This window comes from Rattus norvegicus, chromosome 8, assembly GCF_036323735.1.
Source record: "Rattus norvegicus strain BN/NHsdMcwi chromosome 8, GRCr8, whole genome shotgun sequence".
NCBI classification, from domain to species: domain Eukaryota; kingdom Metazoa; phylum Chordata; class Mammalia; order Rodentia; family Muridae; genus Rattus; species Rattus norvegicus.
The window spans coordinates 74,516,600-74,536,313 of record NC_086026.1 but is presented as its reverse complement, the minus strand read 5'-3'; the positions used below and the strand labels follow the sequence as shown (position 1 = coordinate 74,536,313).

Below are 19,714 nucleotides of genomic sequence, written 5' to 3'. Positions count from 1 at the left end.
ACAAGGGGATGGAACCAGTGAGCGACCTTGGGGGAGGCTTGCAGCCAGCGAAGCAGTGCTGAGCTGCTGAATGCCAAGCACTTTCCATTCCCATCTCAGGGTCACACAGATGGTGAAGAGAGTCAGGATTTAAAACAGGTCTTCGTGACCCCCAAACCAGTGCCCTTGCTACTACCTTACCCTGGCAGGAGCTTTTCAAAGAAAGGCAGAAAAGAGACTTACAAAACGGCTAAAGGTGCTTGCCACCAAATCTGATGACTCCCAGGAACCCACTAAGTGGAGGAAGAAGACAACTGACTTCCACGAATCCTTCTCTGTTCATGAGTGCTATGGAACTTGTGCATGGTCATACAAAATAAATGTTTAAAAAAATGAAAAAAAAAGGAAGGGAGGAAGAAGAAAGGAAGAAAGAAAAAGAAAGAAAGGAAGGAAGGAAGGAAGAAAGAAAGAAAGAAAGAAAGAAAGAAAGAAAGGCAGGCAGGCAGAAGAGGACCAGAGTACGGGTGGCAAGGAGCCAGACTGGCATGTATAAGGAGACTGGGCGGACCTCCTGCCCAGAGCCCTTAAGCCACCTGGAAGGGCAGAGGGAACCAGAGGCTGCAGGCCATTGACACCTCTCTCTTGATACCTTGCCTGCTCACCAGTCCTTGTCCAACTGTAGGAAACACAGACACCCCATAAGAAGGAACAATCCCCCATGCCCTGCCACTGCCGGGTGAAGTCCCAAACCTCAGATTTATCCCATGTAGAACTACTACCCAGTCTGCTTTCTGAAGATCCGGGTCTACTCCCTTTCATTTCCAAGATAACTGTCCCCTGGAATCCCCAGGTTTCCTGTCTGCCTGTCCCCTTACCTCTGAGGGCCACACTGAGTAAGGCCTCCTGGCTGAATCGTTGGCGGGCTGAATTGGTGGCCACACATCGGTAGGAACCTGCATCGCTGTCCTGGACATCCAGGATCTGAAGGACGCCATTGGGAAGAGTGATGAGCCTTGGGAAGGAGCAAAGGGAACCTGTGAGATGGGGGACGGTGATAGAAGAGGTGGCCCCTAGGGACAGAAATGCAAATCTAAACTTTAAGATACAGCCTCACCTAACAGACTGGCAAAGATCGCAAGGTTTAACAAGAGCTCAGGTGAGTGAGAAAATTCACCCTGCAGGAGGTCACCCAGTACACTCTTTTCTGGACAAGCTGGTAGCATGAGTCAACATCAAGGAGCTGTGTAGCCCTGGCACTTCTGCGACTCTCTACCACAGTCAGTCTCAGACACATTCAGCAAATGTCTGTGTTTACTGCAGCCCTGTCCACAGAGGCTAGAAACTCTTGGGTGTATCCTGGCTTCACCGGTGTGGGGACTTCCATGCGAGATGGTCCAGGAGCCATCCGCACTGTGTGCTTTGGTGCCACAGGATAGCATGAGTGGAGACCCAAATTCTTACTGGTTTGTATATGTACTGAATGTCCTCATAAAAGGAACTTGTTTCTGAGGAGGGAACCTGGTAGTCCAGAAGCTGGAGGTGTGAGAAACTTAACTTTTTATCACACACATATACCCTTTCAAGAATTTGGATGTTTTAAACCTCCTTTTTTTTCCACCTGAAGATGGAAAAACAACAACAAAAACAGTGTTTGTGTTAGTGCAGGTGCCTGCAAAGTCGAGAAAGGGGCTGGAATTACAGATGGAGCTGTAGTTGCTGCCAGTTGTGGGCAGCCTGACATGGAGCTGGGAGCTATCCCTCTAGAGGAGCAGTTCACATTCTTAGCTGCTGAGCCACCATCTGTCTGCCTCCCCCTTTTATTAACCTCTTACCTGTGTTTCCTCTTCCTCTTCCTAACAAAATTCCCTTATTCCCTTATTGCCTTATCGCCTTTGCACCAGACCCTGGCTCCGATCTTCAGCACTGTATAAACCAGCAGTGCTCCACGCCTGTAATGTCAGCATTAGGGAGGTGGAGGCAGGAGGACCGGACCTCAAGGCCCTCCTGTGCCACAGTGGGATTGAGGCCGCTGTAGATGATGTGACACTATGCTACAAAGACGTCTTGAGCCCAGGTCTCCTGTTCCTAGAGGCCATGTTCAGCCCCCTACTCATAGCTAGATATGGCTGTGGGAGGGGATGGGCGTGGATTCCAATGGTTTCCACCCAGCGATCTACATAGCAATTTAGAGGGCCAGGAAGATGGGGGCCTTGTTACCTGACTTATAGGACAGAGGGTTAAGGAGGCCAGGAGACCTTGCTCCTGAGAAATTTGGGGCAGGGAGGTTGGGGGGATGGTGGGCACTGTGTATGTTCAACCAAGCAGGAGGTGATGAGGCCTTCGATGGGGTCAGTTCCAGGTGGCGTACAGACTGGGTGGAACCAGAGGGTGACAGGGCAGTTGTGTGCTGGAGGGAAGGCCCTTTGCTCCTGGAGAAGCAAGGGCTAGGGAGACCTAAATATGGGAGCAGTGTAATGGCCAAGGGACAAAAGAAGAGTATAGTGAGATATTCAAGGCAAGCGCTTGGGAATATGACTGGACCAGTCTTTCCTTCATCCTCCCAGGGACCCTTTCCTTTGTCCCAGACCCAGCCTCTCACCTCAGCTCTCCATCCATTCACAGATGTGCTAAGGTAGAAGGTGGGGGCAGAGAAGCAGCTGAACTCGCAGGGAAATGTCTGGGCTAGTGCGCAACCTACTGCCACAAGAAATCAGATGGGAAAGAACAAGTGGACCCCTCCTGACACCCCTCATGGCCGACTCTACCTCACGTCTGTGACTTTTCCTTTCCCTCCATCCTCCAGTCTCACCGTCCCCCTGGCGGATTACCTCCACTTTCTAATCCTAAGGATCCCTCTCTGGGCTTGCCAGGAAAAGGGAGCACCAGGTGCCAAGAGCGAAGCTGATCCTTGAACAATGGCATTTCCTTAGCTTTGTGTTAGGAGTGAATCTGCTGCTTCCTTGGGCCCAGAGCTGTAGCTGCGGTCAGAGGCAGGGTGCTGCTCTGCTTCCTCAGGGCTGTCTAAACCTGTTCTGGTTTTGTTACAATGTGGTTTTGGAAGCTCTGGCTTCTGAAAGATGTCTGAGATGCATTGGTTAGTAGGGCAGAAGTTACAAAATAGTGCTTAAGAAGCAATTCTGGTTTGGGGAAACATAAATGACAGGTCAGGGCACATGAAGAAAAGGCTCTGGTTGGTTGGCAAAGCTTCTGTAGTGCACATTTTTTTTTTTTTTTTTTTGAGATAGGCTTGTCTGAAACAGGGCTGAGGATGAGTTTGAACTCCTGATCTTTCTGATCTTCCAAATGTTGGAATAGGAACATTTCTTTTTTGGGGTGGTGGGGTGGGATGAGTGGGGTGTGGTTGAGACAGGGTTTCCCTGTGTAGCCCTGGTTGTCCTGAAACTTGCTCTGTAAAGAGGCTGGCCCTGAACTCGGAGATCTGCCCGCCTCTGCTTAAAACAGGGTCTCCCTCCGCCACCACCCCGCGGCAGGAAATTTCCAAATGTGAAAAGGTACACGCCTTTCCATACTTTCTTTTGCAACCATGGGCTTCAACACAGAAGCAGCAGTGGTGAGGGCTGAGAGAGTGAGTTCTAATGTGTCTGACTGTGGCAAGAGACATGACATGTCTGGGCAACAGTTTTCTCTTCCAAAGAAAGGGTCCCGTGATTCCCTGCACACTTCACAGCCCTAACCCTTTATCCAAGGGCTCACATTCCTTAAGGGACATAGATACTGCAAGTCACAAAGCCTAAACACATGTGCACAGGTGTGCACCATACATGTATTTCAAAGGACAGGGAATACTCAAAACGGTAAGGCCTGTATTGAGTCAGTAGGGGACTTCCCCCTTCATTCTATAAGGTTGTGCGTTTTGCCTTTTTAATACAAATTCATTTTTCAGTCTTATTCATGACTGGCTCCCATGGAAGGAAAAGTATCCCCTATTTTTTTTTTTTTTTTGGTTCTTTTTTTCGGAGCTGGGGACCGAACCCAGGGCCTTGCGCTTCCTAGGTAAGTGCTCTACCACTGAGCTAAATCCCCAGCCCCCAGTATCCCCTATTATTAGAGATTAGTGGGGCTGGGGTGTAGCTCGGGTGGGAGAGTGACTGTCTAGCATACACAGAACTCTGGACACTCTGGGCTCTAGTCTCAGCACCTCATGGACAAGGCATGGTGGCTCATGCCTATGTCGAGCTCTTGGGAAGTAGAAGCAGGAGAATTAGGGACTCAAAGCCAGCCTAGGCCACATGAGACTCTGCCTTGAAATAGACAGATAGGTGAATAGATAGACGGATAGGTGGAATGGTTGGATGGGTGGATGGATGGATGGATGGATGGATGGGTGGATGGATGGATGGATGGATGGATGGATGGATGGATAGGTAGGTAGACCATAAATACCAGGAAACTGCCTTCTGTTTAGCCTTTATCATTTGCTACAGAAACATGTGCCTTTCCGCTGACAGAGTGTCTTTGTGCTGCAAATGCTCAGAGCCAACCCTAAAGAGTATAATCTCCAGTGACCACTGAGCCGAGTTTACCGCTAACATAAACATACATCTGGGCACGTGCAAAAATACACACCTTGGCCATAGTCAAGTTGCTGTTTTAGACATTTCTTTCTTCCCTGACACAATGTGCTGGGACATGTGAGCCTGGACTATTTATAGGCTGGGATCAATTTTCAGAGGACTTGGTGGCAAGCACCGGGGCCTGGGAGCTGGCAGCCCCACCTTATGGGTGTGGTTCCATGAGATGATGCCTGAATTAGATGCTGGGAGTGGAAGTCCCATTGCCACTGTTTTGAGGAGGACAGCCTGGTCTATATAGTGAGGTCTAGACAAGACTGAGGTTCACAGGGAGTGCCTGTTTAAAACAAAACAAACACCTAACAATGAGAGAAAAGCAAAAACACAATTAATAAATGAGGCCAGGGATGTTGGCACAGACCTATAATTCCAGGACTGCAGAATCTGAGGCAGAAGGCCAGCCTGGGCTACCTAGCAAGACCTCGTGTTGGGAAACAAACAATTGACCACTCCCTCTAAATAACAGTGGTTGGACAATGAGAATTTTTTTCCCTTTTTTGTTTATATGAATTTTAAAAAAAATTTTTGGACTGCGGATGTAGCTCAGTAGCTAAAATACTTGCTTAGGAGGTCTAAAGCCCTGGGTTCCATCCCCAATACCACCTAAATTGTTATTTTAGTAACAAGCAGAGAGGAAGATCAGGAGTTCAGGGTCATCCTTGGCTAACATTGGGAGTTGGAGGCTAGCCTGAGCTACAGTGAGACCCTGTCTAAAACAAAACATACAAACAACATGGTACAAAGACCACATTTGGGAAATTGCAACTTAATCGAATGTCCTACACATTTCATTCCACAGATATAGGGAGACAAGAACTGAATGGGATGTGCCAAGGACGAGTGAAAAACCAAGCTATACACGTCAACAAGGATTTTTATCTGTTGACTTTATCTGATCAGTGTTCTTTGACTTTTCTACACCTTCCACTCCGGCTGCTGGGTCAAAAGTCAGCCATGATGAGGCAGCCCAACAGTTAAGAAGGAGCTGAATGTACTTGGGAGTGTTTTGCAGGCCAACAACAGTGTGTGTGTGTGTGTGTGTGTGTGTGTGTGTGTGTGTGTGTGTGTGTGTGTGCGTGCGCGAGCGTGAGTGAGGGCGGGGGAGGGGGGAGGCTGGGATCCCACTTTCATGCTGCAGAGGGTTGCAGAATGCCTGGGAGAGACCTTTGGAGTCACATTCCCCACAGATGTGTAAGGATCCATGGGGTAAGGTGTGAACCTCTGGGTTCTGCTCTGCTGTGCCTGCATCAGGACATTTTAAGAGGTCACATCAGGGGGCAAAAATCCTGGTTGTCCTCTGCTTGGCTTTCATCCTAGAACCTTCCCTAGGATTGTTCCACCAAGCCACTGTCTTTATAAAAAGAGACGTGAATGGACCAAGATAGACCCTGTAGCCTGCTGATCAGATGCCTGTCCCTGACAGGGTACAGCAGAGAGAGGGAGAGAAGTAGGTGTCCAGGGAGAAACTTCAGAGGAAGCTTGGAAAGAGCAGAGCAGAGCCCAGTCTTTTGCCAGTGGCTCCTGTTGTGGTGTAAATAGATCATAGCTACTGTCAGGCTCTTAGACCCTCAATAAAGCAAGTGGTGGACAAGGACTGCTTAGAGAGCTCTAGGCTGTCCCCTAGGGCTATGCACCCCAGCCAGGTGGCTAGCTTCTCTTCCAGAGAGGAAACCTTCTCACTGGGCTAGAAGTCAGGCTAGCGATTGGCTCTTGGGTGAGCTTAGGTGAATGGAGCCATCTTGGCTATAAGAATTCTAGTTCTAAGCATGTCCCAGAACCCTCTGCCCTGCACACTGGGGCAGATTCCCTGAGGGGCACTCACCGGGGCTCCTCAGTTACGGTCACCTGATCCTTTTCCCAAGTAATGATGGGGGCTGGCAGCCCCTCTGTGTGGCATTCAAAGCGTGCTGTCCCATTCTCCTCCACAGTCTGGGACTCGGGGTGCAGAGAGAAGTCTTCGAGTGCTGGCAATGAGCATAGTGAGGAGAGAGAGTGAGAGAGCGATCGCTGTCAGCACAGTGCCACAGAACACCAGAACACAGAGTCACAGAAACACAGCCAAGCAAACCCAGAAGGAGGGAGACACGGTTGGAGAGCAGAGTGGTGGCCAAGGGCTAAGAGATGATTATTGGTCAGATGGTGCTGACAGCATGTAATCCGAAGGTACCCATGTCCAACATTACCATCATAGTCACACTATAGGGAGGTGAGTATTTCCTGGTACCCTGTGTCTCTAGAGAGCCCTGAGGAGCTAGTGCCAGGAGGGTAGGGCTTGGTTAGATCCCCGTACACTGTGGTGTGTGGGTAGGAAACAAGAAGAGACACCTTCAGGTCTCTGGTCTCTTCCTGACAGACAAGCCAACCCTAGACACTAGAACTCAAAGGGTGGAGAAGGAGGGTGCTGGACTGGAGACCCAGCTGATGGAGCACTGAACAGCAAGAAGAGATTATAGCAGGAGGGGACCCAGTGAGTACGACAGGACAGGGGGCAGGGGACCTGGGCTGGGCTCCCAGTTGCTTCCATGCAGGTAAATAACTTTAGATCCTTCTCCCCATCCCTTCCGTTCCCTTAGGTCTCCAAATCTCCACCCTCATTCCCGATGCAAGCACTTACTGGCAAGCTTGACCACAGCAACCTGGCTGGCCACTACTCCCAGTGGGCCATGGGCCAGACAGGAATAGCTGCCCTCAATGACCTTCCAGACGCTAAGAGCTTCCTCATCATCACTGTCTTCTGGCTCTAGGGGTGAGGACAGCCGCAGGGAGCCATTGGGTAGCAGGTGCAGGTTGTCACGCTCCAGCACAACATCTCCATCCTTGCTCCACGTCACCGTGGTTGGCGGTCCAGCGGCAGCAGCCCCCAAAGTGCAGTCCAGCACCACAGCCTGCTCAGGGCCCAGGACCACTCGCAGGGGTCCCTCATCACAGCTCAGCTGGACAGTTGTCTCCTGGGGCAATGGCAGCTCCCCTGTGAGGAGGAAGAGACACCAGGGCTGTGGTTGTGTGGCCTCCTGGTCCCTTGATTCACTACCCAGTGCCAATCACTTAAGGAGAGACCCTGAATTATCTGCACCAGTTCTCCCTGCCAGCTGCCCCTTACTTCTCGAGTCCCATCTCCCCATGGTTTGACTTCTTTGTCCACAAAAGACCCAGCACACAGCAGCCAATTACAACAGCCAGAAGGTAGACTTGACCCAAATGTTTGCTCTTCAACTGATAAGTGACTAATATTTTACTCAGTCAGCAGAAGGGATGAAGTGTTCCACACGCTAGTGCACAGAAAAACCCTGGAAACTTCACGCCAAGAAAAGCCACCAGCCACCAGATGCCTCATACTTTGTGTGATCCTGTTTTCTGTAAAATGTCCATAAGTCAGAAAATAGATTAATGGTTACCAAGAAGCTTGAGCAGAGCGGAATGGGGAGCGACCACTAAGGAGCTTGAGGTTTCGTTTTGAGGAAAATGTTCTAGAATTAGACAGTGGCCAGGCAAACACAACCTTATTAGTGGATTCAAAACCACAGGATGGGGCTGGGGGAGGAGTTATAGCTCAGTTGGTAGAACTTGCATAGCATGTCTGAGGCCTGGGTCTAGCCTCTAACACTACATAAACCGAGTGGGGTGGTACACACCTGTAATCCCAACACTACAGACAGGAGGATCAATAATTCAGGGTCATCCTCATTCTCAGCTATGTAGAAATTTGGAAGCTAGTCTAGACTACGTGAAAATCTGTCTCAAAAATAATTATCTGTCCACGTGGTCAATTCTATATACATTGTCAGTTCTATCTTGGTCTTAAAAATTCAGAGCAATTCTTTCCTTTTAGGGCTGTCATGAATGTCCGCTGGGTGATGTGTACGATGTAGCATTGCCTGGCACTGTGTGGTGGCTCAGTGGTTTTAGTCCTTCCAGTGTCTCATCTCCACCACTGTTACTCATACCACAAGCTAGAAAAATGCTGTAGTTGGAAAACTCTGAGAAATGTACTGAGTGCACGTGAGAGTTCGTACATGCGTGTGTGTGTGTGTGTGTGTGTGCATGTGTTGTGTGTATACTTACATGCTGCCCATAGACCCTAACGCTGTCCCTGACATCCTGCCATGAAGGGAAGAGAAGGAGGATTAGAATAGAGTGTACACTATGCTGTATCAGTGCAAAAATCACAAAGGGAAATATTTCTTATCATAAGCAATACTTCAACAGGGCCTGTTCATCATTGTCACGGAGCAATGGCTCCCCATGGGGGGACTTCAACACAGTTGACCTGCTGTCTCCCTTTCCCATAAGAACTGAGTCACCCAAGCCAAGGTCTCTTCTCATGTCTGGTTTGTCTCACGACGAGGCGTAATGGCACATCTGAAAGTCGACCAAGGATGGAGGTGACATCCTCATAAATGTGGCAAAGCTGGAGGGACAGAGTAGGAAGGCTAGACCATCAGGAAGACGTAAGACCTTGGGCCAGGCACTTCTTCTGGGTCTCACTGATACAAAAATATCTGTTCCAGAGCAAACAGCACCATCCCACGAACATTCCACAGTGTTCCAACTATGTTCCCCTACATACACGTTCCTCTGTGTGCTACACTGGTCAATACCTAGACCCCTCTGTGTATCCATGTTTCCTCCTACAGCATTCGAAGCAGAATAAGACAGCCCAGGGACTGGAGGGACGAGTCAGTGGTTAAGAGTACTAGCTGTCTGTTCAGAGGACTGGGATTCGGGCCCAGCACGCCTATCAGCTCACAACCATCCATAACTCTAGTTCCAGGGGCTCTGATCCCCTCTTATGGCTGGTGCAGACAGCAGGCACACACATGGTACATACAGGCAAACATACAGGCAAAATACTTATACACATAAAACTATTATTATTATTAACAATAATATTATTAACAATAATAATAGTAAGGAAAAGAAGCCCTAGCTGGCCAAGGCAAGGGTACCTGGGAAGAAATGTGAAGGATGAAGGGTCAGAAAGAACCTGACCAGACCACCGCCCTCCCACTCCTTCAGCAAATCTCTGCTGGACAGGTCTGGCTGCAAGGCTGGCCTAAGTGATAGGCAGGGCTAGGGGAGAAGGCAGTCCCCTCCCAGTGGCTGGAAAGATGGCCCAGGTGGAAAAGTGTTTTCCACACAAGTGTGCCGAACTGAGTTTGGATCCTCGGGTTTACACACACCTGCAATCCCAGTGCTGGAAAGGTGAAGATGGGGACCCAGGAGTCAGTTTCACCAATGAGCCCTAAGTTGAGTTAGAGACCCTGTCTCTGAAACTAAGGCGGGGGCTGGATAAGTGGCTCAGCCATTGAGGAAGGGTATGTGCTACTCTTGCAGAGTACTGGGGTTCAATTCTCAGCACCCGCATGGTGGGGTTCACAATCACTCGTAACTCTAGTTCTGAATGAGAGATCTGAGGCACACTCACCTGCACACACATATCCACAAGCAAAACACCCATATGCATCAAGTCAAATAAATAAATTTAAAATAACTTTCCTTTACTTATTTTAATATATTTACTATTAAAATATAATTTATTGTAATTATGATAATATAACTTATTGTGTTATTACTGCGACGTTGCTTTAATGGCGATATCTGTACAAGAGACTTCAGGACGAGACAGCAAATGCACAGTCGACGTGGTTAGCAGAGGGGCTCTGAGTGAGTAAAGACCACCTTGCTCCAATACTGTAGCTGTTGAGGCAGCTTGAGGCCTCTTCTTCCTCCTCAAAGTCTCCCTCCTCCCCAGCTGTAGGGAACCAGTACTGCTGTATGCAGGGCACCGGGTGTTTCATGTTGCTGTTAGCCTCAGAGAACTCCATCTCATCCATGCCCTCACCTTAAAAAAAGGACGATGGGGTTGGGGATTTGGCTCAGTGGTAGAGCGCTTGCCTAGGAAGCGCAAGGTCCTGGGTTCGGTCCCCAGCTCCGAAGAAAAAAGGAAAAAAAAAAAAAAAAAAAGGACGATGACCTCTGACCTATTCATGCACACCACCCTTGGAGACACGCACACACACGGGCGCGCACACACACATGCACACACACACACACACACACACACACGCACATGCCCGCGCACACACGCACACATCAAGGCCCCAGTCTTGCCACTGTACCTGCCGGCTGTGACAGCCAGGTATCCTCTCTGGTTTCCACATATCTTAAATGAAGATGCTACTGAGCCTTGTGAGGCTCACCCAAGTGTTGTGTGTGTAAGGGTTCAGGCCACAGCCCGGTGGATATCACTCAAATAGAGGAGCTCGACCTCTTTTGGTTCGGTTCTGGGAATGGGACCAAAGGTTTTGTGCAGGTCAGACGAAAGCTCACTACCCAGCTATGCCCAAAGCCCCGTTCTGTAAGACCCTGGGCACACGGTAAGCAGCTACACAAACGCTCTTTGCTCCCCTTAGCATTCAGCCCTTTCTCTTCTAAAGCCCCAGATTCCATGATTCAAATTCAGAGTTGTGGAAGGCAAGCCTGGGCTCCCAGCCCAGCAGTTTCAAATGTTCTGGTCCAGAGGCAGAACTGGAGGCTTGGATTTCAGGGGAGAAAAGCCCCACATAACACGAATCCTCGAGTCCTCTGGCAGCCTCCCCACCCCCTAAAGCATGTCCGGGGCTTGAAAAATCCCCTGCCGTGCTGAACAAACAATGTGAACAGTTGGGGCCCGAGCAGCTGCTGGGTATGTCAGCAGCCTGGGCTCTGGCGGGCAGGACAGCCGCCAGAGGGGCTGGTGGCTGGCAGGGGGGCCCCAGGAGCTCCAGTTCCCTTCCTGAATATTCATAGATCAGCAGATGTCTAACTTCACCACCTCGGAGGAGTCCAACAAGGCGGAATCAGGGAAAGCCACAGGGACGAAGACGCAGAAAGAGCAGGAATCCGCCTCAGAGAGCAGCAGAACTGCTCCACCAGGCCTAGCAGACCCATTTCAGTGGCAACTCCCCGAAGCACAAGGTCCATTCTACCGACGAAGAGACTAAGGACTGGAGTGAGGGATGGTGGTGGGGGATCTAACTTTTAGGAGGTGAACCTGCAACTGGGAGGTGAAGAAGTGGGCAGTTGCTCCTGAAAAAGGTTTTCCAGGAAACTTTGCCAGGACACCAGTCTTCCTTCAGGAGATTTCTCTGCCTTTTTCCAGGGAAGATTTTCAAATGCCATTTGGAACTCTCCTAAGAATTTTTCCTCTCACCTAGAGGTGAAACAAGCTTTGTGCCTCTCCGCCATCATTGTCCCCTTCGGATTCTATGTCCAGGCGTTTCTTGCACAATCTTGGGTTAGCTCCTCCCCCAACCTCTTCTGTCTCAGTTTCCTCAACCTTAAACATAGGAATTCCCAAATGCAAACATTTGCATCAAACTTCTTTTTGGCCTAGGGATGTGGCTCAAGCTAGCAGGCCCTGGGTTTGATTCTCTAGCTCTGGATAATTAGTGCTTAGAGGCACACACGCCAAAAAAGGAAATATCAGCACTAGGCAGGTGGAGGCAGGAGGACCAGAAGTTCAAGAGCTCGGTGATAAGAGTGCTTACCTGCATGTTTGAACCCCTAGGTTCAATTCCCAGCACTACACATGCCAAGTTCTAGGTCATCCTCCTCAATATAGGGAGTTCAAGTCCAGCCTGGACCACATGAAACCTTGTTTCAAAAAAACCAAATCAGGGGCTGGGGAGATGACTCAGCAGTTAAGGACACTGACTGCTTTCCCAGAGGTCTTGAGTTCAATTCCCAGCAACCACAGGTTCACCATGCAACCACACACCCACCCTCTCACCCCCCCAAATATAAAGAAACCCAAACTAAAATTGTTTCATTAACAGACAGCCTAAAGTGTTATTTAATTTTTTTCTTTTTTTTTTTTTTTCGGAGCTGGGGACCGAACCCAGGGCCTCCACCACTGAGCTAAATCCCCAACCCCGTGTTATTTAATTTTTAAAAAACATTCATTCTTATGAGTTTTGCCGAATGTATGTCTGTGCACCACATGCATGCCTGATGCCTCTGGAGGTCAAAAAAAGGCTTCAGATCCCCTGGATCTCAAACTTCCACACTGGGAGCCAAAGTGGGGTCCTCTTCGAGAACAACACATGCTTTTAACCACCAAGCTATCTCCCAACCTCTACTTTTACTTTTAAACTTCTTTGTCCTCTGCTCCACAAAAGAGCAATGTTTACTTTAAAATGTGTAAGGTCTCTCCACTGCCAAGCCTGAAATAGTGATATCTGAAAGAGTGTAGATCTTTCTTGTCCTAGGCCTCTTACTCCCCCAATCCACTGCACGGCTGACTCCCAAAGTCCTTTGCACAAGCGTTTTCATTTTTCCTAAGACTGGTGCAGAGGGGAGCACACAGCAGGTACCAGGACACTTACTGATTACCAGTCCATGTCTCAGTTCTCTTCTGTTCTCTTTTTCTTTTTCTTTCCTTTTTGGTGAGAGTCCATCAGAGATGCAGAACTTCTGTTTTTGGGCTCTCCCAGTCATCTCTCAATCTTTTCTTTTCTTTTTGAGACAGGGTCTTTCTACATAGCCCAGTCTGTCCTAGAACTCAATATGTAGACCAGGCTGGCCTTGAACTCACAAACAGCCCCCCTACTTCTGCCCTGAGTACTGAGATTAAAGGCTTCTGTCACTGGACTTGGTCCTTGACCTTATTTTTCAAACAGATTTCTTTTCTTTCTTCTTTCCTTTTTCTTTCCATTCCTTGAGACATGGTCTCCCTTTACAGCTCAGGCCGTTTGTTCTTGATGCTCCTGCCTCTGCTTCTTTTACAGGTTTGTGCTACCATGGGCTATGAGAAGCCCTTGTGCTCAGGTAAGAGGATAAATTAGATTTTATGAAACCTAAGAGAACCTAGTCAGAAAGGCGATTTGCCAGAGACTTCCAGGGTCTCCTTGGAGCTATTTGGCGAAGTTATCAGGAGCCTGAGTTTGGTTCCATTTTCAAGGGAATGTTCAGGAAGGACAGGGCATGTAGGTGGGGGAGGGGAGCAAGGCCAAGGACTTGCCACAAACGGCAGAGCTTCCTCACTCTCTGCAGATCTATGGCTTGTTCTCAGTGAAGGGCCATCCTCCCTGACACCATAGGCCACTCTTCTTTCTCAAGAGACACAAGTCAGTTTCTTCTAGAACCTTGGCCACCTTCCTTACCACACACTAAGTCCCTCCCTCCAACAGCTGGAAGGAGAGTCCGGATGGCTGCCAAGGACATGAGGAGAGCCTCAACCCTCCCTCTATCTGCAATGCTGAGAAGGAAGCTCAGTGTCCTCTAGGGTCACAGCAAAGCCACATGCAACATGGCCTGCTTCCATCTGGTCCCCTTGATATCCTTGCCCAACTACCCATCCCTAAAAAGTCACCAAGTCTCTGAGAGGGCCTTGTGGGCCCCCTTGCTACTCCTTAGAAAGGCTTTGAAGCAGTCTGATTTAGACACTTGTCCCTCCTTTCCTGCCACGAGGACCCTGGATGTTAGATTGCTAGACTGTTTTTTTGAGGCAAGGTTCCACGTAACCTAGGCTGGACTTGAACTCTATGTGTAGCTGAGAATGACCTTAAATTTCGGTTTCCTTTCCCTCTAAGTCCCAAGTGCTAGGATTGCAGGCTGAGCCATAGGGCCAAACTTGCATGCTGGGCAAAGCACTCTACCAAGTGAGCTATGACCCTGGCCCTGTTTTTTGGTTTGTCCTTAACAGCCTCAGGATTATATCCTAGTTGGCCTTTAGGCTTTAGCATCTAAAACAACATGTTGTGTAGAATAGATGTCTAACACAAACTCCCCAAATGGCTGTGTAGACATGCAGACCCTCTCAAATAATACCATAGAATCCCCTATGCCTTCCCAAGCCTCCCCTTTGCTCTAGGGCTAAGAGCAATCTGAATAACGCAGGAAGAAATGGCGCGGCATGCTATGCAGCCTCCACTAGACACCTAATATCATGCTGTGATACACGGAGAGTGGGAAGTCAGGATGGGCTCAGGTGGTTGTATGCTTACCCAGCATGCATGAAATCCTGGTTTTGGTTCCCAGCACTGCACAAACTGTGTGATGGGGAATCCTGTGATCCCAACACTTAGATGGTAGAGGCAGAAGGATCAAAGTTCAAGACTATATAGCGAGTTCAAGGCTAGCCTGGGCTACACTGGACCAGTTCGAAACGAGCAAACAAAAAGCACACATGAGTCAGAACGGCAAATTCATACTGACACTGTGTCTACACATCCTAAGGGTGGGGAGCCCTTTACCCTGTGGGTTCTGCTATACAGTTCATACCTTTAAAAGTAACTTTCTTCAGAGCTCACCTGTGTCTCGGATGTGTCAGAGCTCTGCCCTTAAAACTACACAACAAGGTCGAGATAAAGTAAGAAGTTTCCTATTGAGTGATGGAGAGTACTGATTTGCACCCAGGGGAAAGCTCATTGGCCCTTGGCTTCCTTGACTCCAATGTCCCCAACATCCCCAATGTCCTTCCACATCCACAGGCTGGAGTCCTTGCCAGGAGATAGCTACAACTGGCCTGGCCCAGAAGAGAACGTGCTGGACTTCAGGACTTCCTTTCTGGTTTCCCTTCCTCAAACCTCATTTTCCACCCCTCTGATGAAGCTAGGATCTTCTCCACAGATCCTTCCCTGCGCCCCTGGGAGCCCCGGGCCCGTCTGGCAGTGACACCTGTTCTGCACCTGGAATTCCGAGTCTACTTGCTGTACCTCAGAGCCTTTGGAGCAAGTAGGAGGTAGGTGAAAACGGATTCCGTGTCCTTGGACCAACCAGAGAGAAGACCCAGGCCTGAAGCTGCCAACCTCTCTCATGGGAGGCAGAAGACAGAGACAATGAACTTGCTGCGTGTGCACCAAATGCCTGGGAAGAGTGGCTGGTTTGCCTTGCAAAGAAGAGTCCAGCTCCAGATCAGCTCCTGATTGCGCTAGGCAAGTGCTCAGGTTTCTCATCTGTAAAATGGACTCATAGCAAATTTCTTTCTCTTTTTTTGAAGGGAATAAGTTGAGTTACTATACAGCTTAGGCTGGCACTGATCTTATAGCAATCCTCCTGCCTCAGTCTTTCAAGCACTGGAGTTAAGAGATAGGCAACATGAGGCCTAGCTTCAAAGGTGCCTACATTATTATGATGCTATAATCATAAGATTCCTTAGCTTGAAGAAGGTACCTTCAGGGAAAAAATTATATATAAATATATGCTTAGTGAGGTCATGAAAATACACACAGGCTCACAGGTCTAGGTAAATTACAGCAAGAGTCACTATTAAAGCCAGGTGGTGGTGGCACATTTTTAGCACTCAGGAGGCAGAGGCAGAGGCAGAGGCAGAGGCAGAGGCAGAGGCAGAGGCAGAGGCAGAGGCAGAGGCAGAGGCAGAGGCAGAGGCAGAGGCAGAGGCAGAGGCAGAGGCAGAGGCAGAGGCAGAGGCAGAGGCAGAGGCAGAGGCAGAGGCAGAGGCAGAGGCAGATGGATCTCTGAGTTCCAGGACAGCCTGTTCTACAGAGTGAGTTCCAGGACAGCCAGGACTACACAGAGAAACCCTGTTTTTGAGCCCCCTCCCCCAAAATGAGTCCCTATTAACAGGTCACAGAGCTGGTCATATGGCCTGGAGGTTGATTAAGAGCACTGACTGCTCTTCCAGAGGACCAGGGTTCAATTCTCAGCATCCACATTGCAGTATACAACTGCCTGTAACTCCAGTTCCGGGGGATCTGACACCTTCACCCAGATATACAGGCAAACACCAATGCACATGATATATAGTCCAGAAAGGAAGTCCACTGGCTGCCACCACTCTCCTGTATCGCCACTTCTTCCCCAGGACTGGGAAGCTTCCTGCCTAGCCCTGAACTATCTATTCTTCATACTGGCTGTGGTGAGCCGAAAGCTAGTCAGAAAACCTGCCCACAGTGGGGCAGGCGGGTCTCAGGCCAGAAACTTGGGTGAGACCGGCACTGCACTTTGTGAGCTGGGCCTTGCTTCCTCCTTAGCCTCCTCTCTTGACAGGAGGCTGACACCCCGCCCCCAACTCCCACCCCCATATTCTAAACTCCAGCCAGATCTAGCTTGATGCAATGATGTGGAGTAAATCGCCTCCCAGCGTTGGCACCCCCTGCTTGATCTGAAAGGCTCCTCCCTCTGCAGGGCTGGCTTTTCCTCTCTCCATCATTTTCTTTAGAACCTTTTCTGGTGCTCCAGTTTGGCTCAGGAGCCTCTCTTCTGCAGTACCTTGCCAGTCCTGGCCCCTTAGCCTGACCCTAAGACTGGCAGCCTGAGTCTAGGACCTTATTCACAACATTCTGGGCGTCAGGCACATGTCAGCCTATAGAGTGCTCAGCACATACTGTGAGAAGAATGGCCGGCCTCCACTCTGTAGGGGTGCACACTGCAGAGGTTTACACACTCAAAGGAGGTTAAGCCAGGGCAAGGACAGTAGTTGCTGTAGCCATTCAGTTGGCAGCCAGGGAGAATCCCAATGTCTGTTCCTCACAGTCTGCACTGGGGAGAAGAGTCCAGTCTCTCAACTCTTCTCCCCGGTGTCCCGGCCTGAAGCCTCAGAAGCATTTAATAAAGCGCGGGTGCGGTTGCCAGCCAGGATCCCGCGTTCCTGGAGCTTTGGGAAGAACAGGAGGAGGAGGGGAGGTGCAACTATTCCTTAATCCTTCGGGCTCCGCGAAGACAGACACCTCTCTGACATTTCCCCGCGCCACGTTCACCTGACAACTCCGGGGCCTCCGGCCTCTGCGGCCCAGCCCCGCGCACCGAGCTTCTACCGGCTTCCAGCCGGGTCCACGGTCTCCGAGGGAAAGGGGCGTGTCTTGCAGGACGAGCTAGGGTCCGAGCTGTTTCCAGCACCCTTCCACCCGCTGTTTTCCTGGAGATGGGCCTGGGGTTGGCCCAGTGGAGGCTCCTTTCCTCCCACCCCCCACCCCCGCCGCCCTCCCTGACTCCCTCCCACGTGGCCTGGCCCAGTCTCTCTGGAAAGCCGCAGCAGCTGGAGAAAAAATCCCCCTCCCCACCCCCACTGCCAAGTCCCTCCCCGACTCGCCCCGGACACATCCTTAACTCCCCCCTCGTCAGGGAAGGCAAGAAGTAATCGAACAAAGCGGGCAGCCCATCCCCCTCCAGGCCCTAGCACCTAACCTCCCTTGGGCTGTCCCCCAAACGCTCACCCCACTGAGAGTGAGAGAGCTGGGGGTGGTAGAAACAGCTTTGGCATACACGCTTAGATACTTCGGTCCCCCTCTCAGCCCTTTCTTCGGTGTGGACAATTGTGATCCTTACCCGTGACCCTACCCTACACTAGGACCCGGGGACTGGAGGGGGCCTTGCTGACCTCGTCCACGCTTCCCTGGTCCGCCCTTGGGGGTGGGGCAGGAGTGACACGCGTCCCATCTAGAGAGCGAGTGTTAGACGCGTTCAGCAAAGCAACTGGTTTCCTGCCCTTCCCCCAGCTCCCCTCCGAACCCCGAGTTTGGGTCCACAGCACCCCCACATCCCCCCACCTCCCTAACTGGCCCCAGGGGCCACACCCATTGGGCAAAGTTGAGTGTGGTTTTTCTCACCGCCGCCCCCACCAAGAGCAAGGACACTCCCCAAAAGCCAAGGCCAAATATTAGCTCAGTCCCATCCAGTTACACACGCACCCGACACAAATGGAGGTGCAAGCGTACACTCCTGCCCCGCCCGCTCTCTCAGGCACACTCGCGACCGCGAGACGCGTGCGGGCAGGGCAGAGGCATGCCCCGCTTGGAGCCACCCGCGCCGCAGCCACCCGCGCGCTGGCAATGCCACCCGGCGCCTTAGGCACGCGCTGTGGACACGTTCTCCTGCAGGACACCCCCACCCGGAGACACACACACATGCACACCTCACAAGCACAAGGGCCACGCGCAGGGGGACACGCACGGTGCCAGGCTGTGCACAGCAAGGACACACACCCCCTGGGGGCAAGTCCCCGCAGTCCCCGGCGCGCAAGCATCGCCGGCACCGGGGACGCCCACTCGCGACTGCGGCCACCCGGGCCCTTACCGCGCGCGGACAGCAGGCAGAAGGTCAGCGCCAGGAGCCCGCGGCCCGTGTCCGCCCGCGCCATAGGGCCGGGCTCGGGCCGCTGCCGCCGCGTCCGGGCGCCTGGGCCGCCGCCGGGGGAGGGCGCGCCGGGCGTCAGTGGCTCCGCGAGGCGCGGCGCCGCGGGCGGGGGCGCGGCCTCCGGGGCCCGGGCCCGAGCGGGGGCCGGCGCGGGGGCCGGGGCCGCGGCCAGCTCGCCCGCCCCTCCATCGCCATCTTGGGCTAGCGGCCCACGCGGGGGCGCCCCGCCAGTGTGGTCACCCTGCACCACGGAGGACACGCGCCCGCGCGCCACCAGCCTGTTCCTGCGACTCACTCAGCACGCGGGAGCCTCCCGCTCTCCGGGTCACCTCGGACTCTTTTCTGTTCATCTTTTCACCTGAGCCTCTGAATCTCTGTTTCCTGCCCTGGTCATGACCCTACCCTCGGGGTCTCCTCCACCTCTGTTCCAGGCTCAATGGAGGCCAGTTTACTGAGCCCTGGCCTTTTCCAGCTCACGTCCTGACCTGAATCCTGCTTAGCTTCTCTACAGGCTGCACCAACAGATCCACTGAGGACACCACAGTCCCTTGTCCCCACTGCCTCTTCCATGCCAAGCTGAGGGATCCTCTTGGCTTCCTTCCTTCCTCTTCAGTAGCCAACCCTCTGTACTGTGTTCCACCTCTGTGAGGGTCGGAAAAAGACTTGGCTTACCACTGTTTTACATACCTGCAGACTGGGAACATTGGGGTTTGGGTCGTTCTAAGGACAGGAGGCTTAAAGCAGCAGGTGCAGGGCCTGCTAATGGTGTTGGGCCCTCCACCTTCTCACTTCCAAGACAGCCTCTTTTCCAACTCAGCCAGCCAGGTTAGTTGCCTCAGTGTCTAAAGCTGGGGAACCAATTGTCAGGCTGGGTTCGGGAGAGGAATATACACCAAACCCCTGTTTTAAATGATTGTGTTTGGGCCTGGAGAGACGGCTCAGCAGTTAGAGTGCTTATTGCATTTGCAGAGAACCTAGGTTTGGGTTCTAGCACCACTCAGGCGACTCACATCTGTCTGTAACTCTAGCTCCAGGAGGTCTGATGCCACTGGCCTCTGTGGCACCTG

The 19,714-nt window shown here is 51.4% G+C and overlaps 1 protein-coding gene across 6 annotated transcripts in view; it reads right to left on the bottom strand.

The window, feature by feature from the left end:
- Positions 1-19,232, bottom strand: part of Igdcc4 (immunoglobulin superfamily, DCC subclass, member 4) — a 35,753-nt gene extending 16,521 nt beyond the window's left edge. For 2 of the 6 annotated variants that reach the window (NM_001415707.1, NM_001415708.1), the window contains 4 exon segments: positions 855-991; positions 6,394-6,535; positions 7,186-7,539; positions 18,588-18,727. In NM_001415707.1, coding sequence (NP_001402636.1) covers positions 855-991; positions 6,394-6,535; positions 7,186-7,539; positions 18,588-18,651 — 697 coding nt within the window. In that variant the 5' untranslated portion in view covers positions 18,652-18,727. 6 annotated transcript variants of the gene reach the window in all.
- Between the last annotated feature and the right edge of the window lie 482 nt (positions 19,233-19,714).